Source organism: Rattus norvegicus, chromosome 7, assembly GCF_036323735.1.
Source record: "Rattus norvegicus strain BN/NHsdMcwi chromosome 7, GRCr8, whole genome shotgun sequence".
Taxonomy (NCBI): Eukaryota; Metazoa; Chordata; class Mammalia; order Rodentia; family Muridae; genus Rattus; species Rattus norvegicus.
The window spans coordinates 107,617,877-107,644,418 of NC_086025.1; the positions used below are offsets into that span (position 1 = coordinate 107,617,877).

Below are 26,542 nucleotides of genomic sequence, written 5' to 3' on the forward strand. Positions count from 1 at the left end.
ATAGAGCAAAGTTTGTCAGCAACTATTACTCTCAACTCCCCTCATGGGGATCACACTGCAGTGAGGTGAGACATAGGGGGAAGTGGCCACCTAAGGGGGCTCTGGACATTGTAGGCAAGAGCAAGAGATAGGGGACCATGTGCCAGAGGAAGAAGTCAACTTAAAACAGCAGACCTGGAAGGCTAGGCTGAGGCTGTGGCCTGTGGGTAAAGCTACCCAGTAGGTGCCTCATTTGTGTGCATATGCAGATGTACTTATGCGTGTATGCATGTATATATATTTACACATATGTGTGTATATACCCATGTATGTGTATATATACATATGTGTACTTGTACACATGTGCATATATGTGTGTATATATATATATGGTACATATATTTGTATGTATATGTGTGTGGGTATGCATGTACATGTGTATATGTGTGTGTGTGTGTGTGTGTGTGTGTGTGAACAGCAGTGTCTCCTCTTCTCTAGGTCAAGTCTGTAAAAACACAAGCGATTGTGCCTTTCCCACTCTGCCCTGAAGAAGCTGACACAGAAGTAGGCAGCAGCCCATCCCTGTCTGTCCAGCTGTCCATTTGCTGGCTCATACTATGTGGTGACCCTTGCCCATCTTCATCTCTGGGCCTCATGAGAAGTTTCTGTTCTCTCCTCTCCTGGTAAGGGTAGAACTTGTGGTTGAGCTCCACCACGCCTCCCATCACACTGAGGGTAGCAATAGCATGGAACCCACCCCAAGTTCCCTTAGTCTGCTCTTGGAGATGATACCGCTAGACACTGGCCAGCATGGCTGTCCTAGGATGTACCCTCTGGGATGTGTTTTGCTGCCCTGGAAAGGGAAAAAGCCAGGTGCCTGTGGGCTGGGTGGCCTCTGGCTCTCCCATGTCTTCCAGGGCTGAACTGACCTGGGGTTGCGGGACATGGCTGATGAGGTCCTATCAATTGAGGTGCGGCTGCGTGACCTGTCAGAATGCTGCCCATCCATGTTGAGATTCAGAGCAGGACACCCACAGATCCCAGTTGCTAGCACTGTCCTGGGCACTGTCCCTTCTCTGGTGCCTTGACTGGCCCTGACCTCACCCTGAGGTCATAATGGCTCCAGTGTCCAGAGCACCCTCTAGAGACAGTGTTATGGTGCCAGCACTCTCTGAGGATTGTAGGCTGGGGATGCGTGCTCAGGTCTGCACATGCATTGAGGATGTGTGTTCCCAGTAAGGCTTCATGTCTGTCTCTTGGTCCCTCAAGCCCCCGACATTCTGTTACTTGTGGATGAGTGGACCATCTATTAAAGGAGTCCAGGACCCTGTGGTGATAGCAGGGCCTAGATGGGGGCTGTGACTCTGACTGCTCTTTAAGGCTCCAGCTGAAGACATGAGATGCTATGCTCTCCTGTCTGGGTGCTAGAGAATCTTGGTTCTGGTGCCAAATGGTGGCCACCATCCCAGTCTAACAATAGTCTGTGAGAGATGGTGACGATGCCAGTCCTGGCTGATGATGCTGGATGTCATAGTGCCTGGCCTTGGACATTCCTGGCAGGAAGCTAGGCCTCAAGGCCGGGTAGTGCAGCTGTCAGTTGGGGATGTTAGGCTGAGGACCTGGGGAGTAGTGAGGGAAAGCCTGTGTAGACACCAGGAAGGTTTGCGGTCTGCTCTTGTGGAACTGTGAAGACAAGTCTCAGGGCTGGGGCACCTGAGGAAGATGGAGGGAAGAGCCAGGTATGACCCATCAGGTGTCTGGGTCACCACAGAGCTGAATCCCATCCTGACATCATGCGGGATTGTATGGAGGACATCTGCAAAGGCCACTAGTCTGGGGAAGTCTGGAGGCTGGGGCCTGGCTCTTCAGAGCTGAGGCTCTGGAGATGGAGGGCTGCTTGGCTCCAGTCTGCTATAAGCAGCTTTGACGCTGAGCTGCAGTCCCCATGACGGCTCCAGCTCAGTTTCCCTGCCTTGGAGGAAAGGCAGGGGCTGGTAACCAAGTGAATGAGGCCAAAGGGTTCTGTCTGCAGCCAGAAGGAAAGGAGACCCTTAGCTGACTTAGAGTTGGTTCGCACCTTGATCTTGTCAGTCCGGACTTCCTGATGCTCATGGAGCCCCCAGGCCACGCGTTCTGAGGGGCAGCGTTGGACAGGTTCGTTTAGGGGGAGCGGACACCTCCTTACCTATCCCATGAGGCAGGTCACAACATAGCTGGTACTGTGGCTTCTGTGAGTGTATGTGGGGCTCCTAGGACCCTGAAAACCATTTTTGCCTAGGGCCTTTCACCAACAGTGTGTGGGAGCCAGCCCAGTGGGCTCTGAGTGGTTCCTGAATTTTTAGGAATTCTGTGTGTTGCTTGTTAAATAAAGCCGCAGGAAGCTTAAACAGATTACCTCAAGTCTCCATACGTATCCCTTCCTGGGTTTGCAGCTATGATACTGTCCTTACGCTAAGACCAGTTCTTAGCTGTGTACTATACCTGTGTGGGTAGGAATGATGACTTTGCATGAGCCACAAGCTTCCATGGTATTCATGAGAACCTGAATTCAGCAGTGATCCTGGCTATGCCGAGCTTGTATTGGTCAGCTTGCGAGCACCACCAAACATCTGCCAGACATAGGTGCCCTGTCAAGTGGGGGTCATCCCTTCCTCATGCCACCCAGGGGTCAGATGTGCCCACTGTCCTGGTCTGGGATGAAATTCAGAGGGAGTCAGACACTGGTCACACAGCTGTCGGTGTTAGAAGCAGGATGCAGACTCAGGCCTCTAAACAAGTCCGGTGTGGGGACGAGGCCTCCCGGCTATCTGTCATCCTCTTTCCAGGGTACTAGCCTCTCAATCTTGCCTCAATGTGTCACCTGTCCTCCATGCAGCCAGTAGGTGGCGCTGTGGTCACAGACAGGATTGTGATCAGAGGGCTATGGCTGGGGGGAGGATGAGGAGGGGATGTGAAGGCTGGACTTCATTGAGCCTGCCACCCTGTCCTGGAGCCTCTGTAGTGAGCTGCTTCCGTATAGTACCCTCTCCATCTTAGGACCAGCAGTGGGGTGTTATGAGCTGGGAGTCCAGCATCTTATCTCCTCAGGAAGCCACGGGTAGTTTTCTCTTGGGCTTCACTATCAAACCTTTGCATACTAGTTCTCCTAGCAGAGGGGCCCACCCTCTGCCTTCCCCAGCCCTCAGTGTTTCAGTGATGCAGGTTATTTTTTTCTTTTTCTTTTTCTTGCAACTTGGGAACCCTGGAATTTGAACCCCTTTCCTAAGGAAACACAGTGCACCTTCCTAGTTCTTCCTGGCCTCTGAGAAGCCAGACTTTGTTTCTGAGTTCTAGAGCTGCAGATCCTTGAACTGTGCTGGGCCCAGTGGGTGAAGGACGGAGGAGCGGCCAGACATGGGTCTGTTCCCTTCTTCTCAGCAGCACAGCGCAGTCCCTTTGACCAACTCACACCCTCTGGAGACATCTACCTCGGGCTGGGAATGAACTGCAAGACCTTTTTGGGGACAGGGGGTTTGACATTGGTCTCCCTGGATGTGAAACCAAAAGCACAGGGGAAGAAGATGGAGACAGATGGAGAAGGCAGTGTCCAAGCGAAAAACTTCAGCAAAACACAGGAAACAGTAAAACGAAAGGCAGCCTTCCCCCACCCCCCACACATGCCCCAGCCAGGGGAAGGTGTTGGCAATCATCTCTCTAATGTATGATAAGGTGTTACAGTCAAACAGAGAAAGAAGATGCTCAAGTCATCAACAGAGAAACCCCAATGAAAGCAGGGCAGGGCTAGGATGACATTCTCCAGAGTGGACAGACACCTGACCAGCAGGTACATCAGAGCCTCCCAGGGCAAGCTGCCAGTTCTGACCTGTCAGGACAGACTACCGAAAGGCAAGACTCAGGGAAGTGGGGGAGGGGAAGTGTGACAGGGTGTAGCCAGTAAAGAAAACAGTATGGAGGTTCCTCAGAAAATTAAACATAGCGGTGCCATATGATCTAGTAATCGCCCTTCTGGGCACGCATCCAAAACCATCGAGATTAGGATCTCAGGACGTGTCTGTCACTCCTGGTTTGCAGCCACCACCGCAAGGCCAGGGTGTGGGAGTGGCCTGTGTCCATTATGGCTGACTGGATAGGGGCACATGACAAGGCACCCAGGGGATACCATCCAGCCTTTAACAAGAAGGAAAGCTGATGTCTTGCATGTGCCCCACTCCCCACACGCCGAAGACACTGTGTTAAGTGAAAAAAGCTACCATGACCGGCAATATGGCCGGTCTCATTCCTACCACAGGGTTGACTCCTAGTCACGAGGAGCAGTAGCTGGCAGGGCTGGGGAAGGATGAGGGGCACTGGTCCAAGACTTTGGGAGATAGACAGGGTGGCACATTGATGTAGCACTGAAGGTGTAAGCTTATGTGCATGGGACACAGAACTAAATAAAGCTCTATTGAGGTGGAGTGTCATGGGTGGCCAGGAAACAGCATTCCCTAAGAGTCAGGGAAATCAGGGGAGCAATAGCCTGGCTGTGGCTATTTGGGGACTGGGAGGGACTTCAGTCCTTTCACTATGACTGAATGGAATTGAAAGGGAGTGGTCTTGGTACGGGCCACTTAGAGCAAGACAGGCACCTTACCAGGATGAATGAGGCCACAGAAGTCAAGGGAGGGACTAATTCACACAGGTGACTTCCCTTGATGGCTCTGTGGGCTCAGAGATACAGAGCAGACCAGAAAGGCTCCTTGGAAGGGGGCAGAGAGTGGTACCTGAAAGACAAGAGGGTGTTTGCCCTGCAGAGGAGAGCAATGCGGGAGATAGCAGGAGATGTGAAAATGCAGATGTGGGTGGTAGTGGTAGGGGATGATGGATAGGCTACTCTTCCATGAAGCTGCCCCATTCTCCCACTGCAGCACTGCTGTATCAGTCAGCGTGGCTGTGTAACAAATAGCACCCCCCAACAGTGAACTTGCAACAGTGATGGTTGGAGGTTGGGTCTTTTCTCTTCCAGGCCCCAAACACAGCTACAAGCATGGACATTCACTTCTTCTCTTGGCTCCTGGTCCTCCTTACAGTCTGCAGGCATGTATGGAGGGGAGCGATACCTTCCAGCCTCTTTTAGGGCTATGACTAGCTCCTGGACCATGAGTGCTAGGGTGGTACCACAGGGAGGCTATGCCACAGTGCTCAGTTCTCCTGACTTCAGGGAGCCCTGCTACTCACAGCAGTTCCTGCTGGAGATTCTTACCTTTTCAGCCCCACATCCTTGATTCCTCTGCTGGAGCCATGGGAGTGCCATGGGGGGAGAGCACAAGTCCACAGAGCTTCCTGAAGCAGGAGCATTGTCTGGCTCAAGTCTGGGCTCTTTAGAGTTGCTGAGGCTAGGGGCTGATGATGGAGCTCCTGGGCTCTGGAAACACTCCTGCAGTGCCCCTGGCAGGGTAGTGTGGCTGAGGGGAATCAAGTTCTCACGAGCCCTGTGGGCATGGACTGGCCTGTGAACACCACACTGATCCGAGACGAGACAGGATATGAAGGTACCTTCCGACTCTCATGAACCCTGCCCCATCCCCCTTCCAGATGGGGCCCCTTTAAACGCAAGGTTCTGTCTTCCAGAAGGACCCTCTCAGTCTCCTGGGCAGCCACGTAAACAGAAGTGGGACCCTAGCTTCTGACATGGCTTCCCCTTGTTCTGGGGACCTCAGCCCCACTGGTCTGGCCCCGCCCCCTGTCACCACTCCAGGTGAGACACATGGGGAAGATGTCTGATGAGAATGTATGTATTGGAGGTGGGTTCTGAGAATGTGGGAACAGGGAGCAGCACTCCAGCTGTCTTCTAGAAAGTGGGGGTGGGGCTCAGGCAGTGGAGGACATCAGTCTTTTCCTCCGAGTTCCTTCCTGCAACCATCCTTTGCCCTGAGAGCCCTCCTTGGGGAGAGCAGACAGGGCCTCCTTTGTTCTGGTCACACCTCCTTAAAAACCCTCTAAGACCCTAGCCCTCCACCCCAGTGGGGACACTACCCTCTCTGTTCACTGTTTTCCTATCATCCTGCTGACTTCTCCCCTTCCCGAGGCTCAGGCCTCTGGATTCATCTACTTCGAGCTCGGTCAAGATCTGGTCAGCATGGTGACTACAGCTCCCCTATATCCATTATAGAATTCTTCTCTGTTCTGCTCCCTTGAGGAAGCTCCTGTCCTACTTGGGGGAAACACACCCTCTGTTTTTAGCCATCTCCCTGTTTTGTCTTGCTTCCCACCTGGCCAGGAATCTCTTTCTCCTGTCCTTGCTTGGGACCCCCCACCCCCCAGTGCCACCCCTCCATTGTCTGTGTCCTTTGGGCTGGAAGAACCAGGTCTTCACCTTCCTTTCTTAGCAGCTGCCTGAAGGGCGCCTCCATCAGGCCAGGGCGCTGACTACTCTCTTGGTTACCTGGTCTCTCTCCTAGCAACAACCAGGTGCCTTCTCTCTGTGCCCCAGCTGCTGGCTGTGAACCTCCCTCCCCATGACATTGAAACCATCACAGGACTCAGGTACTTGCCCCCACACACTGAGCCCTGACTCTCTCCACCTTAGCCACTCCCGGCCCACCCTTCTCTCTGCCGCAGCCACACCCAAGCCATCCTCTGCCTCAGCCATTACCACAGAGGCCGGAGGCTCTCTTAACTTCACTTCCCTTGTAGCAACTGCCCAATTTCTCTGCTCCTCATTTATAACAAAGCTCTGCCGGAAGGTTACTTATCCTTGCTGCCTCCAAATCTTTCTCTCCCATTTTGCTCTTGGACCTGCTCTAATCGGGCTTAATTTCTGTATTTCCCTGAAGCAACTCAGGTCAAGGTCACTGATGTCCTCCGTGATGCTAAATCTGAGGCCAATTCTCAGGCCTCATTTGATGTGACCCACTGGTAGCACGTGACTCAGCCCTATCTGCTTCCAGAGTCTCCCACACTCCTCCTATATCACTGTCTTCTCTTTGGTCTCTTCACTGGCTTCTCTCTCTGACCTGGCAAGGACAGATGGCCCCAGGCTTTGCTCTGGATCTCTTCTCCACTCCCCTCCCCCCTCTCCTCTCCTCTCCCCTCTCCTGCACTCCCCTCCCCCCTCTATTTCTCTCTACCTCCTCCCTTCCTCCTCCCCTCCCTCCTCAGGTGATTGCTCTAAATCCCATTTCTCCAAGTCTGTCTCCAGCCAGCTGTGCTCTCCATGGGCCCATCTGAAGGCTACAACCCAACCCGTTCCAAATCAAACTCTCCATTCTCAGGCCTTGGTTGCTTCTCTTTTAGCTTTGCCTTTCTCTAGCAAGTGGTAGCCCGCATTTCCCCTCCTCCACAGAGCTCCACTCCACGTCTCCACACTAACTTTAAGATATCTTCAGAAGCAGGGCTCTTCTCCCTGCTGTCCTGGCCCCAGCGGCTTCACCCGGACCAGAGGCAGCTGCTATGTTACTAGTCTCCCTGCTGCTCTCCCTACTGTACCTCTATAAGTATACTCACCTGGTACAACGGTGGCCTGATAAAACCACCCTGTCCATGCCCAGGGCTGTGATGGAGTCACTGTCTCCTCTCCCAGGACCTACTGCAGTCCTCACTTCTCCAAAACTTGTCTCTACCAGCCCCTCAGAGAACTTCCTGTGCTCCCTTCTGTGGCTGCACCCCGCCCTGGTACTGAGCAGTATGACAGGACTTCCAAGGCAGCCAGGGAGGCAGGATAGGCTGCGGGGATAGGGGCAGGGATGTCATTGGCCCTCTGAGCTGTAGACTGAGGGTGTGGCCCTGCAGGTCCTGCCTGTGCATCTCAAACCATCTGCAGACCTGTCTCTCCCCACTGGGCTAGGTGGGTCACCTCCAGTTCATCTCTCCTCCTGGCATAACACCCCGCATCCTGCCCAAGGTTCTGACTCAAGAAGGCATTTGTTTATCTACGAAGGTGGAAGAACGGGCTTTGCTGTCTGGCCCATGGCTACAAACAGTACCTAGCCCAGAGCCGACTGCGCACAGCAGGAGCTCAGTAAGTGCACTATGTGAGAAAGATAACAGAGGCTCCTGGGCATCCGTGTGGCACTCTGTGGGTTTACTGAGCCCTCCCGCATGACTTTCCTCTCCTTAGGCCTTTGCCTGTAGCAAAAATGGATGTTGACCCCCATTGCATTGTGGGAACCCACATATTTTCCAGTCTGAGACTGAGACTGGCCTCCGTCCTGTCCTGGGGACCAGCATCTGGGGACCAGCATCTGCGGTCCTGCCAGGTTCCTGTAACCCCATATCTCCACCTGAGAGCTCCACTCTCCTTACCCTTACTTCCTCCTCACGGTAACCGAGCTGAAGACCCACACCACCAGGCACACAGTCTGATGTATTCACAGTAGTTAGCGTGGCTTTTGTTCAGTGACTCAGACATGTCCTGCCCCAACTGCTGCTTGCCGCCACCTGCTGGGTGAATCCTACTATCCTGGGCTTCCTGGCTAACTAGCCTCCTCCCCATCTTGAACTTTCCGCCCAGCGGTCTGACTTTTCCATACTTTTAGGACCTTGCAGGCCTCCACAGTCTGCTCTCAGGAAAGTGGATAGCTTTCCCTTTGGAGGGAGAGGTGACAAGGAGGCAGGAGAGGGGTCAGGGATGGAGGCAGGCCCCCTTTCGGTGTTGAGATAGAGCCCAGTTCTCACTCCCCAGTGGCCCTCACCTGGTTCTTTTGGCCGAGTGGCCTCTCCTTCCATGTCCCCCAGCCTCCTCACTCCGGGGACAAGCGTGGGACACCCCCTGCTGACTGTCGCGCCCGCCGCAGGTCCGGCTGCGCCCCCTGCGCCGCGCTTCCCTGACATTTACGGCGGCGACGCGCAGCTCTGGGAGGCGCATTTCCGTGGCATCGGGCGCGCCTACCGCGCTTTGGGCAAAGAGGACGACTTCGCTATCCGCGTGCTCACCGAGGACTTCACGCTGCCTTTCCCGTTCTCCTGGCCGCCAGGCCCGGACCCAGCCACTGGGCCGCTCTTCTACGACCCGCGGGACCGCGCGGGCTTCGACTTCCTGCTGCGCGGCCCCGGCGCACCGCCCCCCGCGCTACTGCGACCCCTGCACGCCACGGCGCAGGCAGCCGAGCGCAAGCGGCGCCTGGAGCGCCTGGCGCTGAGCTATGCGGGCGCTGGTCGGCCACCGGGCTTGGTGCTGCTGGCGCCCGCCGCCGCCTTCCCTTCTGAAGCTGGCCGTCCTGCTTGGCGCACCCTCGCCCGCGACAGCGAATAAAGCCTCTGCCTCTCTGGTCCCCGCATCGGGCCTCTTCCTGCACCGTGCGCCAGGGAAGCCGGGGAGGGGGCACGGGACACCATGCCTGCACGATCTCAACTGCCTAGTGAGTCTGAGAGTCACGTAGAAAAGGTGACCCTTGTCAGGCTGTTAGAATGAGATGATCCCGGGGAAAGGTGGGAGGTCAGGTCTCCACCTCCCAGCTGTCTTTCTTGCTCAGCACCAGGATGGGAAGTTACTGGACCTCACTTGGTGTGGACTGTCTGGCCTCCAAGGAGTAGCTGGATGCTGACCATCCTTGTGCCTCAGCGTCTCTGTTTTCTATGGCAGCCGCTAAGGATGCACAGGGGTAGAGTGTAAGCAGCGGGGAACGCATGTGAGAGGCAGTGTCAGGAAGGAGTTCTGACAGTCTCCAGCCTGCCTTCCTCTCTGTCCCCTCCCAGAAGAATGGTGTCTACTACTCCCTTGAAAATCTGAGAAAATTTCATTTGAGGCAGAAGTCTGTGTCGACAGTAGGTGGGCAGCAAGGAGGGACTGCCTGGCTCTGGTGACTTCTCTACATCGTGTGATATCAAGCAGTAAGGCCAACTGGCCTTTAGTGAAAGGACGGGGCTCCATCCTGCTTGGGGGCTTTGGGCTCCTGGCGTAGAGAGGCTGGTGCGCTGGAGGCCCGTTCCCACACAAGAGCATCTGGACTCAGAGATGTTGCTTCTGTTTTTGTTTGTTTCTTCTAATACAGGAGTTATTTATAATTTCCTAGTGCTGGGAGAAAAAAAAATCCAATTCTTGGCAGAACAACTTAGATGGAATGTTCACTTTAGGGGATGTGTTGGAGAAGCAGGGACAGGAGGAGGAAGAAAAAGAGGGAGGAGGAGGAGGAGGAAGAAGAAGAGGAGGGAGAAGAGAAGAAGAGTATGAGGTGGGCACAGCACAGCACCAAAGACAGCTTAGTGCTACAGAAGAGGGGATCTCTTCCTCCTCCTCCCCCCCTGCACTGGCCGGGAACTCTGACTTCTGCTTAGGGCTCCTTCCCACCTTGAGGATCTTCTCTTCAACTGTACAGAGATGCCCAACAGCATCTTCATGACGATGTTTGATTCCTAATGAGACAGCATCCATCTTGACTGTGTGCTAGCGTTTGTCTGTCCGTACGGTCTATTAGCTGTTTAGGCTCCTTAAAAAGCAGCCCTTAGATATTTAGTTATCCCCCAAACACAGGCAGGGTGTCAAGGAAGCCAGCTGAGCCAAGAAGGGATATGGAGGTGAGGCAGAGCACTCTGGGGGCAACTGGAGGCCAGCCTCCTCAGGTTCTGCAAAACCCAAAACAAACAACCCCTCTCCCAGCCATTTTGGGGCATTCCTCAAAGCCACTCTCCCAGGGACAGGAAGCTCCCTGCCTCTTCATTGGGAGAAGTCCTCCAGGACACTAAGTCCCCTAGGTCAGCTTGCCCTGCGGGGATGGACCATGAGCCTCCTCTTTCTCAGCAGTGATAGGCTCACTTTATGATTACAGTATAATAATGAAAAATTGGGGGGGGCAGTTTGGGCCTTTTGTGTTTTTAACCTCACCTTTCTAGAAATTTCTTTTCCAAGTAGTTTTCAAAGGCATGTGGTTGGTTGAGAGCTCAGAGGCAGACCTCCATAGTCCAATGTGGGACTATAGAGCACCAAGACTCCCGAATGAGTTATCAAATAGGAAGTTAAACATCGCAAGGAGATGGCATGAGAAATAGCATAGCGGTACAAACTCTATTTCAAGCAGTGTGTGAAAGCCTCTTGGAGGGGGTGGCACTTGAGCTAAGAAAGGGAAAGGAAGAGCCTGCCTTGTAGGTAGGGAAGGAAGCTGAAGGCAGAGATCTTGTAGGCAAAGGCTAGGCAATTCCAGGGAGAGGCAGCAAGGGTCAAAGGTTGCAACAGGAGTTCTGCCAGGCTAAGGAGACCAAGCTCAAGTGAGCTTGAACCACAGGAGGGGTTGAGTGATCAGGTAATTGTAATGACCGGTAACACAAGCTTCAGGGAATGTTTGCTTCCTGGGCTCAGGGTTGTCAGGGAAGCCCTGCTCCCCCAGCTTGCTGGTTGTGCCCTCAAATTGGCCTTCCCACCACATTAGCTAGCTCAACTGACACACTGTCTACTCTCACCATCTCCCTGGCCACAGGACACTGGCTTCTGAGAGATGTTTAGAAGCTGCAGGAACTCAAATGTGGCCCCAGGGTGAATGCGTTCCCATGTTCCAGGCAGTGTCCCACACCAGTTGACATTAGTCTGTGCCAACCAAGTGAGTTCCTTTATCAAGACGGTAGGGAAATATTGGGCATGCCTCTCAGTCATGCTCCCAAGGATAGGATGCCAGGCACTTAATCACTGCCTCTCTAGAGGCCTATCTACAAAGAGAGAGGTCAGAAAGGGTGATGGGAGCTGAGCCACAGCCAAAAAGTTCAAGGGTGTGGCCCCATGGCCAGCTTCTGCTAAATCTCCACCTTCCCCTCCACTCCCAGGGAACATTCTGTCCCAGGGTCTCTACCATTTGTGGAAAGCCCGGCCAGACATCTGCATGCATCAAGTTGCCTTGAGTCTGAGAAGGTAGATTCTGCCTCTAGGAGCTGGTGGATGAGGGCATGGTGGTAGGAAGGCCTACCTGACCTCAACTTCCTCAGCCTCCTTACACAGTTGGGGGCACTCCCAGAGCTGTTTATGCTATGGCCCCTGGCATAACTTTCCTTGTGCTTCATCTTCTGGAACTCTTGGTCCCTCCTCTGTATCACTGACGCTGCCTCCAGCTGTCTGCCTTCCAAGTCTCATGATGCCTGGATCATAAATATATGAGGCATGTCCTAGTTTCATTTCTGTTGCTGTGATAAAATACTGTGACACCTCCTCCTCCCAAAGGCAACTTAGGGGAGAAAGGGTTTATTCAGCGAACAATTCTAGGTTACAGTCCATCATCCTAGGGAGTCAAGGCAGGAACTTGTTACACTGTATCCATAGTCAAGAGCAGAAAGACTGCCTGTTTACTTGAGACCAGCTCAGTCCTCCACTCTTAATGCAGTCATGCCCCCCTGCCTAGGGAATGGAGCTGCCTACAGTGGGCTGAGTTTTCCACATCAATGAACCTAACTCAGACAACCCTTCCCCATACCAGACAAGTCACAGACTGATACAATGTAGACAACCTGTCGCTGTGACCTTCTTCTCAGGTGATTTCAGCCTGTGTCAAGTTGGCAAAGCTAACCATCATAGGGCCTCAAATAAGGTCAGGGATAGTAGCATATGCCTTTAATTCTAGCACTTAGAGACAGAGGTGGCTGAGTTCTATGAGTACAAGGTTAGCTTGGTTTACATAGTGAGTTCCAGGCTAGCTAGGGCTTTGTAGTGATAGCCTGTCTCAAACAAATAAGCAAATAAACATCTGGTAAACCAAACGAACCTTCAAATTATCTTCAGAAGTTGGAGGGAAAACATTTCTTCTAGGGTCACCTTGGGTGGTGGGACTTCACCCTCATCTTTCAAGGAGCTGGGGTACTAAGCCAAGACCCATACTGGGTAAGCCGCTCCCGTATGCTACCATACCTTAAGGGCTTGCCAGTCCCCTGCTCCAAGTATAGTGGTGTCTCCCAGGGCCCCTCATCCTCTTGGGAACCTGAGCTGCCTGCTGTTTATTTGGCTCAGCCTCAGGGTGCACCACCAAATGAGAGGGAGATCTGACACCCGGATGACGCACCCATCTTGCCATGGTAGGGTTTCTGTCCTGGTGCACTCATGGCACAGCTGCATACAGCAGGTGCTCAAAGTTAGTGTTCAGAGCAATCACATGATCTGGGATATCACCTTGGTGAGCCAAGGCGGAGCGTCCTGGGGCCCTTACCATTCTGGGAATGGAAGAAAAGGGGAGGTGAGTCCAGGATACAGATGTAGAATTAAGAGGCTGGGTCCCTTTCACCTTACAGCTGTTCCAGGTAACTCCATGCCTTGCTGTATTCAAACACTGGGACATGCTTTGAGTCCCAAGCTGCTTGGAATAGAGGTAGGACCCATCTCTCCAGGTTTTCTCAAGACCAGATTCTGAGGAGCAGTGAGGATGTTTAATTAATTGCAATTACAGTCTTCAAAGGAAGCCCTGAGTTGGAAGTTGTTCCTAATTACTGTGTTATGATGTCGGCCGGCTCCCTGAATTGATTGTGTTAGACTTTCCAATGGAGGTGTAATTGAGTTGCTGTGAAGGACCTACTTTACGTCCCTCCCCTGTAGATAAAGGCTGTGTTCAGCAAAGACAGGGAGTTGGGATGGCTTCGAGAGTGGGATGGGGGAAGACACGGATGCCTGGATAAAAACCTCAATGCCAAGGTCGAGGGGATCTATTGTGATGGTCAGTTGGGCTCTATGTGGTCACCTTTGCATGTTACTGAGTGTCCTAGTTAAATCTACTGTCAATTCTGGGTGTGGCTGCTCCTCCTGGGCTATAACACAGGTCGGGGTTAGTAGGTGACCATTGACAGCAACTGAAATCGGGGCACCATGACCTTTCCACTAGTGGGCCAAAGCATCTTGGTCAGAGGAGCACATGGAAACCCTTTTCTAGTCTGTCTTGACGATTTAAAGTATTTGCATCTGGGTTGCCCATAGTCTGGGTCCTGGGGCTGACCAGAGTTAGAACCCTGTGGAGAGAACAAGAACTATACCTCAGAGCTGTGAGGTGGTTTCCTAGCAGCGTGCCATATACAGTGAGGATACTCTGGCTACAGGGCTCATCCTGGGCTGAGACTCTGCATAACAGCTGGGTTGCTGCATGCAACCAGACCCTGCCACACCCCCAGGCTCATAAGGGAAGGTTTTTTTGTTTTTTTGTTTTTAAATTCCTTTTTCTGTGCCTCAGTTTCCTCTTCTGTAAATCTGAGGATGGGAGGGTGTGAGCAGGCAAGTTTCGACCGGTCCGCCTCCTCAGGGAGAATCCAGGCTCCTCCTAGAGGGGGCTCTACTTCTCTGCAGCCAGCCACAGGCCCTAGTGGGTGGGGTCTGAGCAGAGTCGAGGTACAGACAGGCCTGCTATAGGAAACTCAGGAAGGGGTGGCATGGGGATGGACGCTGACCACTGGGATCTAGAGACGGTGACAGATGTAAGCTATGTTCTCCCTAAGGAGTGAAGCACTCAGGCCTGCGGAATGGGGATGAAACCTACCAATGAAATGAACTGATGGATATGTGTCCCTAAGCCTGAGGGGTACCACCCCAAAGGGACCACTGAGGTCATGGGAGCTAAAGACATCCAACTCTGTGCCCAGTGGATACACACACACACACACACACACACACACACACACACACACACACACACACACGAGCTAAAGACATCCAACTCTGTGTATAGTATACACACATGTGAGGGGGGGCGGAGGGGGAGGGGGACGGAGAGAGGGAGAGGGAGGTCAGTTTTTGTAGTGGGTAAAAAACCTATCTAGATGGCTTGTTAAGTAAAGCAAGGGAGGTAAATACAAGGTTGCAGATCTGGAAACTGGAAGGATGCCTCACTCTGAGACCAGACTAAGATGGGAAAGTGAGGGTCACTTTAGTGTGATGGTGGGGCAGGGGCTGGTCCAGATTGTCACATCATGTGGAGGAGGGAGATGGGGCCAGCAGAGGTTACCTGAAGGCAAGAACAGTTGGCTCACATGTGACTTCCTGATGCCCACAGGTGGCTCTGTGGTCATTACTACGCTTGGGATGGGGGTGGGGAGGCTAAGCTAGAGAAGCAGCTGGGGCTCAGCTTTGGAGGAATCCTAGGGTATTCTGGGGAATCTGAGCTCTGGGAGGGAGGAAGGCACAGGCTGCTGAGTGTTGTACCTGTCCTCTAATCCCTGCTCTCTGCAGGCTTCTCACCAGGGACATGGACGGGCAAACAGGAGTCTCTGGGTCTCCTCTCTTCAGGGCTGTTCCTTGCAGTTTGCCCGAATTCAAGCCCAAATAGTTGGGCTGTTGCTGGGGTGATGAGTGCTCCCTGGCCCCCTAATTACTTAGTACTAATGAGCCCTAAAATTCAATTAAGAGAAGGAGCTGACAAGCCTGTGTCCTTTCTCTCTGAGCCTTGGTAGAGGAGCAGGAACCTCAGGGAGGATGGGACAAATGAGATGGGTGACGAGGCATTTGGAGTGCAGATGTGCACAGCTGTGGGCCTCAAGAGACTGGGGTGAATGGATTATCCCGGAATGGCAGGAGGGCCTGACGAGACGAGAGATAGATAGCCCTAGCCCTCATGGTTGCTCCACAGCTCAGGTTGTGGAAACTGAGGCATACAGCAAAGACAAGAAGAGTGTCTGGCACCAACTTTGGGGTTCCAAAGCCCTGGGCAAATGAGTCCCTGAGTCTTGTTCTTCGTGGGAAGTGAAATGACCATAGTGTAGATCAAAGGACTCTGCCTGACTTTCCCCAAGGACTGGAAGACTCTCCAGCCATGCAGGACTAAGATCTGTCTGCATGTTCAGTGTGTGTGTCCGTGACAGGAAGAGCCAGGCTGGCTTCTGACCCCAGCCTTGCTATTTCACCATGCCTTCTGCCCAGTTCCAGGCCCAGAGCACCTTCAAGGGTCGGGGAGTCCCCACAGTGCCCCTGCTGGGGCTCAGCACTGTGCCAAGGCCATGAATATGCCAGCACTGCCCACCCCTCCTGTAGAGCTTCCTCCAGGCTGCAGTGGACTTCCACATTAATCACTGCTAATTGCTAGTGGGAGTCATTCTTGTCAAGAGCCATTATTCCCGAGAATAAAGAGAAATAAAAGACGCCTCCTTTCAGGAAGGCGGCTTGGCCGAGGAGGAACAATGCCAGGCCTGAAGGAGGTTCCCTGGCCCAGACCACTTCCAGGGGTTTCCAAAATGCATGTGACAAACTCAGGCTCCTGGCTTTGGCTGAATGCAGGGAGAAACAGAACATTCATCTTGCTCTCACATTTTCTAAAGTTGTTGTGAGTTTCCTTGAAACCCTGAGGGCTTTTTTTTCTTCTTTTCTTTTTTTGGCATCTACAGCTGGGCATAAGTTGACACGTTCTGCTTATTGCTGGGGGCTGGTGGGAGGAGGGGACATCTGCTTGCCAGCCCATGGTCCCAGATCCCCTCCTCTGGCCAACATCTACTCGTCTTTGGGGTCTCTAGAGCTGGTGCCAGGGTCATAGTCTAGGTAGTCAGTGGGGACAGTGGAGTGGCACAGGCTGATTTTACATGTATGATCCTGTGGGCTTACTCCCCTCCAAGGATCCAGAAAACAGATAGGGGACAGGGACTCTTCATGTTGTCCTTTTAAGAACTTTCCTATACTTATATTGCATTGGAGTATCTCTTGAATTAGTTTTTAAGTGGGATTTTGACTGGTATTTTCTTACACAGTATCATGCCTGATGCCATTCAATACTGATTGAAGCCATACACATGGGGAACATGAGACATGAGCATGATACACACACACACACACACACGCACACACACACACACACACACACACACACATACACACGCACAATGCTACTCTAGGTGTGTCTGTGTTTGCTTGTGCCATACATATGAAAACATGTGTGCACTTGTGTATGCATACATGTATGCATGTGTTCTTGCTGGCATGCATGTGCACTGCTGTTTGCTCGTGTCATGAACATGTGTACATATGCACATGTGTGCAAGTGTCTTTGCTGATATGCATTCACTGGGCTGTACCATGCATGTGTGCATGTGTATATCTATGTGTGTGAAATATGTGTGTAATATATTCATGTGTGCTTGTGTCTCTGGGCTCCCACTTGTGCTATTTTCTGTGTGAGTAACAGGAAGGCCTTTGTGGTTCTGGATTCATGCTGTCTCATACTGTCATAGTAGCTCGGTGAACTGTATGTTGAGGAGAGACTGAGGCAATGAGCAGAGGACTGGTCCCATCTCCGGATTGAGGACTGACCCAGAGGATGCAGCCTGGGATTCCTGGTTTTTAGCCTTGACCTGGATTTCACAGGGAGGCACAGAGTTGGCAGGCCACAGTAGTCAACAGTCAGGACATGCCACTCTGAGGCTCCTCTGGTCTCATGATCGCTCAGGTGTCTCTTCCCTTCTTGTAGATTCACCTCAAGTACCTTACTCATTCCTCCCTCTGCCGAGGTCCATCACTGGAAGGTCGTCAATTGTGTCTAAATCCAACACCTCCTGACACTCCACTAGGTTATGGCTTTATTTCTAGGGACCGCTCCAGAATCCCCTTGGCTCTATTTGGAATTCTTATGTTCATTGTAAACTTTGCAAAACACCTCCACATGGGTCTGTTTGTCCTTTTAACTGAGGTGTGGGCTTCCACACCACACCTCTATTACCTTAATGATGGTGGTGGACATTCTGAGGGCGGACATCTTTATTTCTGGCTACATAGACTGGCGAGGCTCCCATCTCCTTCCTCTTTAGAGAGAGTCTGGACCCACGTCAGAAGGATCCATGCTCAAGATCTGTACATCCTCTTCCAGTTGGCAACTGGGGCAAACATCTCTTGGTCCAGCCTTGCATCCTCACCTGTAAATCAGGATGCAGTGGGGATGAAGTGGGCAGGAGGGTGAGGTTGCGGAGGAGAGCCCAGAGCAGCTGGCTGGGGTCGGGAACAGATAAAGCCAGGAATCTCCGTGTCGCCAAGCATGCTGGGCCACCTCCACCAGCTTCAGAGTCTCAATGAAGGACCAGATGGTGTTTTGAGCATTTTAATAAGAGCTATTTGCAGTGTTGCTGCTGTTTAAAAAAAAAAAGCCTGCTTAATGAGCGAACGCACGTTGGTAGCGAGTTAAAGGCACTCGGATGTTTTAAATATTATGTACGTTGTGTCGTGTTAACAAACCTGATTTTTAATTACACCTTCTCCTGCTGTCTGGCTGGGCTGGGCTGGGGAAAGTGAGAGAGACAACCAGACAACAGTGTGGTTGGCCATTAGAAGTAATAGGGTTTTTTTTTTTGGGGTGGAGGGGGGTCTCCTCATGTTGCCTTGATGGTGTAGACTCTGAAGCTGAGTAGTGCTGAGGTGGGATGAGTTGGTTCCCTCTTGTTAAGATTCATTTCCTAGCTGTGGCCTGAGTCCTGATTCTGGCTGCATGTTAAACCCAATCTTGGCCATGTACTGAGCTCTAATCCCTGCTTATAGGTTGAGCCTTGACCTATAACCTGCTGAGCACTGACCCTGGCCTTGGGTTGAGCTGCGGCATCAACTATAGGCTGAGGGATGATATTGGGCACTCTCTGAATGTGGGCACTCTGTCTTGTTTACAAACAGTCCAGGTCCTGGTCTGACCTCTGACCTCGGTGGAAGGGAACTTTGGTCACATCGGATATGTACCAAGACCTCAGTGTTCTCTGGTAGTGTCTCTCATGAAGGTAAACATGGTAGGTGGGACATTCAGGGAAGACCTATGTACTCCGGAATGATGTGGAGAAGGTAGGCTAGGCAGGGCTGTGCCGGGACCCCTGGCAGGTGACATTCAAGCCATTGTGTGAGGTGTGTCGTTGACCCTTCCTCTGTTCAGTCCACAGCTGCTCACAGCCCCATGGATTGCGGCCTCACCTATGGGTTACCTGCCAGGGAGGAGCATGGGACTAGCTGTTGCCTGGTCACTTGGAGGAAGGGCATCACCGCAGGGATCCTTTCTGGCCGGGTCCTGGGAGATGATGTCTGTGTTTGGCTTGGTGCTGGAGGATGGTCACTGCAGGGAAGATGGTGTCCAACTGGGGCTGGCAGAGGGTCTCCACTGTTGGGATCTGCCACTTTTATTTTGTGGCAATAAAGAGCACTCCGAATTCATGAAAACGTTATGCAAATGACATATTTTAGTGTCATATTTATGAGCTTTTGCCCAAAGAAAAGCTGCTTTAATTGGTGCAATTGACTCTTTAACAAGTCCCCTTTTCACATTTTAGAAACAGTGACACCTTTCTGAATAGGGACTCAGCTGGTATCCCAAGGGTTTTCCTGAGCTCACTCCCCAGGCACCTGAATCAGCAGGGCCTGGCTGAGCAGACTCCCAGGTGGCCTGCCTAGCCACGCCCCTCAAGGTGACGCCTTCCAGCAAACCTCCTGACCTAATAGCCAAGGATGCTGTTGCACAACTGTGGAGCTGCTGTATTTCTCCCTTGCTGATGAACCTTCAGTGGTTTGCAAGGTTCCGAGGAGGAAGCTGCCATCTGGGCTTCTGAGTTCTTCCTCCAGCCTCCCCAAGGTCTCCTTTCTCCCTCCATGGAATCTCTTTCTGGTTCTGATGGGGTGCTTGGTAACTGTTGGATGAGTGCATGAGTGAATGGTGGCTCCCTTGGCCATTCCCCTGGTATGCTGAGATTAGATTCTGGCAGCCTAAAGGTTTCCAAACATCCTTCAGGGGTTCATGCAATCATATTGTTGGAGAAGGCTCACTGCGTCTCCCATGACCCTCCCCTTTTAGTGTGGGGAGATTTCACCCCATCCAACCCTTTTCTACTTTGAGGTGTTTCATTTTACTTTCCCCAGCCCCTGCCAGGGACCAACCAACCCTCTTCTGTCTTTACCCAAAGGTTCCTGGAGACCTTTGGGTCTCAGGTTAGACACAGTACTAGAACCATTCTATTTTTATGTCTTGGGAATAGCCAATAGCTGCCTCCGTTTCCACATAGTATTCATGGGAACAGCACCACTGATGTCTCCCTGTCCCAAGTTCTGGTTAGCTCTGGCATACGGCACTCATACAGTGCAGCCCAGGACCCTTGTGAGGTCTTTTCTCTCTGGCTAGTGCACATACAACATGGTTTGAATGCCAGCCCGGTTCTGGCAGCTTCATGCTCTGGGCTCCTCTGGACCTGCCTTTCTCTGTGTCCACACTGGATGCCACCTGCCCTGTGGTCTAAGCAGGAACAAGGGCAGGTGAAGTTGCCAGGGCAGGAGGGAGATCAAAGTGCTGGCCCGGAGTGGTGCCTCAGGCAGGCAGCACATCCTCAGCTACTCACACTTGCAAACATCCGACACACCAAAAGCAGTCCGATTCACTTACAGTCGCTTTTGAAGATGCATGGAAAAAAATAGATTTTACAAAATCCTGACCTTGAGTCTGGATCTGTGGGGCAGTCTCCTGTCTCAAAGCAGGTCCCAGCCATTCCACTCCCTGAGGCCTCCTTCTATTGGTGCAAGCCAAGTAGGTTGACACATTCCAGCCTCTTTCCCAGCTTCCTGAAGCACAGGGACACTGCTGCTCCCCTCCCCCCAAGGGAGGAGGTCCTCAGAGATCTTTTGTATCCTTGAGTGACAATCAGTAGTGGTCTTTCCTGGAAGGGGATTGTCTTGCACACTGCTTCTTCCTCGGCTCTTCCACTGCCATGGGCTCTCCTGGGTCCAAAAATCGGGATCAGAGCCTGGTAATACTGTGTCCAAGAGGCACCACGGCCACAGCTATTCTGTCGGTGCTGCTGGGAAAGTTTTCTCTGGGCCTAGGTATATGCAGAGTGCTGGGTACCAGTGCCTGCTGGAAGGAACGGTTTCTCAGTGAACCTCAAGAAAGAGGTCCCCTTTTTGCTCTGTAGGGGAAACTGAGGCTACGGAGAGCCTGACGCTCTAAGGTCGGTCACACTGTAAACAGCTGCCCCCCCCCCCAGGCTTCTACAGAGAAACATGTTGAGTGACACTCATCTGGGGCTGGCAACCTGGCCATTATCGTGTCACCTGCTTTCTCACTGCGTGACACTGGGGGGAGGACTGGCTGCGCGCATCAGAAGAGCTGCGACTGGGGATAGTATGGTAGAATTTGGTGTTCTCTGGGTTCTTCCTGTGACCTTGCTCCCTTCTGACTGCCTGGCTATTCCAGATGGCTCTGGAGCTGAAATCTGGCTTTGAAGATGCCTCTTTCCTCCTGCCAGGATGGGACAGGGCACGCCAGGGTTCATTCACTCTGTGTGTCTGGAGCTGTCTAGACAAAGCTCTCAGACGCCCAACACGCACAAAAATAGCAGCTGGGTGCTAGCTTCATCCCTGCTGGGAACAGATGCTGCCTCAAGGGGGCGGCAGGCAGCCAGCAGCGGGAGGGGCTGGTTTGGGGCCTGGAGTTCTCTAGCTGCAGGCCTAGGCACTGTAGGCTGGGTACTGCTGGCCATGGCATTGACTCAGGCAGTAGAAGGAAGGACAGGGGCTGAGACTGGGAGGCAGGAACCCGTCCCAGGTGCTGTACCTCTATCGCTAGGGCCTTCTAAAGGCCTTACCTGGCAGGTGTATGTTCCCTTCCTTAGGTAAGGAAACCCGGGGAGTGAGATCAAGAGTCCACCAGGTTCCATGGACAGTGAGACAGTGGGACTGGGTTGCTTGAAGTCACGGTCAAGGGGAGGGCACACTGCCCTTGGTGGGGGGGGGAGCAGACACTTCAGTAATATACTCACTCATTCATTGGTTACCTTGCTGGGGCTGAATTCTCACCTGGACTTGCCCTGGCTCGCTGGGTACTGAGGACCCTGCTGAGTCCATCTCAGGGACTCAGTTTGCTCATGTGTGGAATGGAGAGATGGCAGTTAGCGGGCCTCTCCCTTGTGAGCTTAGCTGGCTCACACATGGTAGCTCCTCAGCCTAGATGATTGTTACGTTGGAGCAGCTTGGAATGGAGACCAGTAAGGTTACTGTGTCTCTCTTTTTGGTTCCTTCCCATCCCTGCCTGTTCCCAGCGTAGGCGGTCTGACATGGAGCCAGGAGGCTCAGACAGCTTCTTGACTCCATCAAGCTAGTCTCTTAGTGACTCAGTTTCCCCATCTGTAAAGCAGGAGGCTTATAGGTCCCATATCTCCAAAGGGTGATATGAAAGGTGACCACAGAACTCTGGGGACAGGAGGGCCTAGCACATACACGTTCCCAGAGATGGGCTGTATCATCATGGTGAGAGTCATCTGGGTACCATGTCAGACTGGACCCAGGGAGCCAGTGGTGGGTCTAGTGGTGTGAGGCCAGTGTCCTGGCTAGTCTAGGGGTTCAGGGCTGGATGGTCAATGACTGTATGACCTGAGCTGGGATCGAGGCACACTTTAGGCTCTAATTAGTCACCCCCTCTTGCTTCTGGGTGACTTCCTGGTGCTCTGGGGACTGGGAAATCCTTCTATCCACTCATCCTGGTAACCACCTGATTGGTCAAGAGGTCTGTAGGCAGGGCTTCCACTCAGTGACCCACTGGGAAGGACAGTGTTCTTACCTTACCAGGTGCAGTGCTGAGTTGGAGAGGAGCAGCAAGCAGCTGCTGGGAACGAGGCTGCCCTGGCTCAGCTCTGCTTCCTCCTATAGAGTGAGGCAGGGACAGTGGGTATCACTCCTCTGTTGATGTCTTGCTACAGCTCCATGAGAGGAAATTGGTGGCACTCAGGCACCCCTAGACAACCCCAGGTGTCTGAAGGCTCTTCTTTGTTCTCAGCCAGGTCTAAGTCTAAGCCGGCCCCAGAAGCTTTTCCTCTTGGATAGTTCCTGCGGATTTCCCGGGAGCTCTGTTGGGCACTTGAGAGCAGAAGGTTGGATTCTGGAAACTTTTGGAGCTCAGGGTTCATTGGAGGTAGGGTAGGTTGGGAGCCTGAAGTCAGAGCAACAACTATGGGTCTGAAGGAGACGAGATCACGCCACACTGCTGGGAAGTAGAATATTTGGAGACACGGAGGCTCCAAAGTACATTTCTCAAATGCGGAAGCTGAGATCAGGAGTGGCGAGGCAGAGGTTATAGCCCAGACACTGGGTTGCTGTGGGTGGGGTGTGCCCAGGAACCTCACAGAGGCGCCTTGCAGCTTTCATTGCTTGGTCAGATGGAAACCCCTTTGCCCATGGCTTGGGACCCCGCAGTCCCAGTCCCAGGGTCTTCCCCACCCCATGCCAGATTCTTGGGAAAGTCTTCTTGTTTGCATCACATCCTGACACCAAGTACAGGACAAAGGGTCCATGGCCACTGAGTGAGTGGCTGCCCAGTGAGATGCACGAGTTGCTAAGCTGTCAGCTCGGAATTTGGGGTTTCTTTGGGCTGGTTAGTAAATGGTGTCTTACCCTGCCTATGCTGCTAATTGAATACAGCCCTGCCTCTCAGAGCCAGATGCGGGGAGTCTGTTAGTCCTACCCAATACCAGGTGTCCCCTCTGAGGGAAGCGATTGCATGCATCTGCTGCCTCCTTGCTGGTGGCTGAGGAGCCATGGATGGTGTTAGATTAGGGTGCGAGGTAACCTTCTGGGAACACTGGGTATGCTCTGGTCCCAGCCAGATTGTGAGGTTCATGCAAAGGTTCTAAGAGTTGAGAGGGGTCACCAGGGAGAATGAGCAGAGGGCGGGTCACCAAGGTGGCTTGTCTGAGATGTTGCTCTGCACAAGTAGTCAAAGCTGTCCCTTTGTCTGAAGGGACTGTGGATGTGAGAGCCGTGGACAAAGGAGCGGTGCGTCTCCCATTGGTTGGTCTCCCCCCACATGTTCTGACCAGGAAGGAGAGGGTCAAGGGCACTGAGTCCTGACCACAGTCACCTAGTTCTGGGTGGAGTGAAGAGAATGGTGTGAACTTAGGCCGTCAGGGCCCCAAGCTTAAACATGCTACATGGATAGAGACTTATGGAGATACAAGCGTGAGTGTGCGCACACACATACACACGCACACACACACACACACAGAGTAATATATGTACAAAATGAACACACAACAACACATACAGACACACTCACCTCACACTCATATTCACAACCCATGTGTACTACCTCACAAACATACACATGGGTTCACATACCTATGAGAGCCCAAGTGTGCCTGGCAATAGGCCCGGAGGTCTTGCCCCTGGCTGCCCACCTTGTGACAGACAATGGTCAGAGTGTCTGCCTAGGCTCAGGCACTCATTGGAGTACTTCTCACTGGCTCCGTATTCCCTGCACAGTGGGAGAGTCATTGCTACAGAAGAAAGTGGCATGCTTCAGGGCAGACAGAGCAGGAGTGTCCCCGTGGACACCTAGATCATGGCATCCAGTCCTGTTCCAAGGCCTGTCCCCTTCTGCCAGCCAGCATCTGTTCTGCCTTGGGGTGGAATGGTGAGCCCACGCTGGGACCCACTTCCTGCCACATGGTACCTTAGTTTTCTTTGGTCTGTGAAACGGCAGATTCCCATCCCACTATGGTTTGACGAGCTGTGTGACAAATGTCACGGAAGGAAGTCCAATAGCCTCCTACTGTCTCTGGCACCACCTTAAAGCTTAGTCTCAAAATCCAGTTCCAGCCTAAGGGACCAGTCATTCAGGGTCCAGCGTAGAAATCCGAGGCACGCACTTTAGTGTGCACTTTCCCTCTCTGGGTATGAGAACCTCTCCTTGCTTACCCTCCCTCTAGGAGGTGGGCAGAGGAGAGGCATTCTCTGCCTGACCATCGCTGTCCACTGGGTAGTGTCCTTTAACCTTCTGTATGACTGCAGACTCAAACAGAAACAAGCCCTACCCCTTCCATGCACCCAATACATCGCAGGCTCATCACCCATTCCTGTCATGCTGGCACAAAGCTCCAGTCCAGTACTCAGTCCAGCACTCACACCAGCACAGTGCTGCAGACACGGGGCAGACACTTGGTCTCTCCTTTATGTGAGCACAGTGAAGCAGACCTGACCCCATGCCCTCTACGGCAGGGTTTCTCTGCCGTTATCTGTTCCGTTATATCTTGTCCCCGTGGCGCCTTCCTGTGTTGGGTGCATTAGAAGCAAATGTCACCCCTCATGGTTGGTACCCCTCCACGGCTCTGCAGCTCCCCCATGATGGCATCGCTGGCTGGTTGCAGATGGAACAATGTAGGCAGAGCAGGCGAGGAGCTGGGCCTGCACAGGCCCTGTGGCCCCTCACACTAGACTGCCTTTCTCCTGTCCCTTCCTTTGTCATTAGCCAGCTCCGTGCTGGCAAGGGACGCCATTTGGAAGCAAATGTCCCCCAGTGTCCTTTAGGAAGTCACCACATTTGGAAAGAACCAGAGTTTGTACCCGGACGTGGACACTGTTCTGTGCCGGAGGCCAAGTGCCAAAAACATACATTTCTAATTAAAATAGGAATTAATCCTCTCCCCAACTACCTGCTATCTGCAGTTGGGTGAGCACAAGTCTTATTCTTCTAATTAATGTTATCACTGGTAGCATTATTTACATAAGCAGATAGGATTTACGCAGGCGTGTGGGAGCTGACGGGGAACTTAATTTTTTTGAAGTTAAAAACAATTAATTACTCTGACCATCCTTCTTTCAGTCTAATCGCAGATGTACAGACCCTTTATTAACCCCCCGCCTCAGCCCATAGTGATGCCTTCCTTAATACACTGGACACTCGTTTTAAATGAGGGCCACGGAGCATACGGAGGGGAGTGACAGCCAAGGCCTGGAAGGCCTAACACACGTGGTCTACTTTTGCCTGGTGTGGAGGGGTTTTTTTTTTTTTTTTTGTTGCCCATTTAAATAGATTCTAAACACCACATTAAGATCTCAAAAAGCTCCTGTCAGATAAATAAATCATACTAAGTGCTCTGGCATTCAGCGGTGTGTTGGGAGGTCTGAGGCTCTGTGGGAGGTGAGGTGTTATGCCCTTAGGGGCTGCCTTAAGTGGTCTTTGCCAAGGTGTTCCTGGCCCGTCTAAATGCCATCCACTCTGGAGATCTTTCCCCTAGCTTTGTGTCTGGGTCCTGTAGTCACTGTCCTGTAATGCCAGCTCTTCCTGGGGTATGGATGTGATTTTTATTTTCTTCCCCTGCCCGACTGTACATTCCTTTGAGAGTCTCAGTGACAGTGGTCCAGTCTCCTCCCCACGCAGCATACCAAAGTGCCTGGTAACTGTGGGCCAGGCTTGTGAATGTATGACCTGATCTCCTTTGTCCTGTGGTAAACACAAGAGTACCCCAGGTTGGCTGAACACTGAATGCAGTGCTCAAGCTTCAGTTCCCAACCCCTGTGGTAAGTTCTGGTGCCTCAGAGCTGGGTGGGGCTGCTGGCTACCTGGGGCCTCTCTGACTCGATTTCCTTCATCTTCCGCCAGAGTAGATACCCCATCCCGCCTGCCAGCCTGAAATGGCCTCACCATACCACCTTTGGATGACACAGTTCTGGGGGCTGGAAGCCATGTGGAGAAGGGACAAGGACAGAGAGTGGAATTCTGAGGCGCTACCCCCACCCTGCCACCCCCATAAAGGGAACAGATGCACCATCTCAAAGAGTTTCCTCCTCCAAAGAGACTCTAGTGTGCTTTTCCCCTTCTTGAATAAGGGAAAGAATGAGGCTGAGTGGAGAGCAATTACCCAAATTGAGGCGGAAATCTGCCATGAAAGGGAGCAAAATGAGGATCAGGCAGGAAGTGCCTGTCTCCTGGCCCCA

The 26,542-nt window shown here is 52.6% G+C and overlaps 1 protein-coding gene across 22 annotated transcripts in view; it reads right to left on the reverse strand.

Moving 5' to 3' along the window:
* Positions 1-9,023, reverse strand: part of Mroh5 (maestro heat-like repeat family member 5) — a 75,133-nt gene extending 66,110 nt beyond the window's left edge. For 7 of the 22 annotated variants that reach the window (XR_005487233.2, XR_010053841.1, XM_039080230.2 and 4 more), the window contains exon 1: positions 8,649-8,979. Coding sequence is in view for 19 of the 22 variants with exons in the window: in XM_039080230.2 (XP_038936158.1) it covers positions 8,649-8,821 (173 nt within the window). In the remaining 3 variants the exon portion in view is untranslated. Of the gene's footprint in view, positions 1-908; positions 5,164-5,218; positions 6,226-7,461; positions 8,002-8,648 lie in introns of those variants that run through there. The other 15 variants (XM_039080233.2, XM_039080231.2, XM_039080238.2 and 12 more) reach the window with 8 other exon arrangements.
* Positions 9,024-26,542: the final 17,519 nt, after the last annotated feature.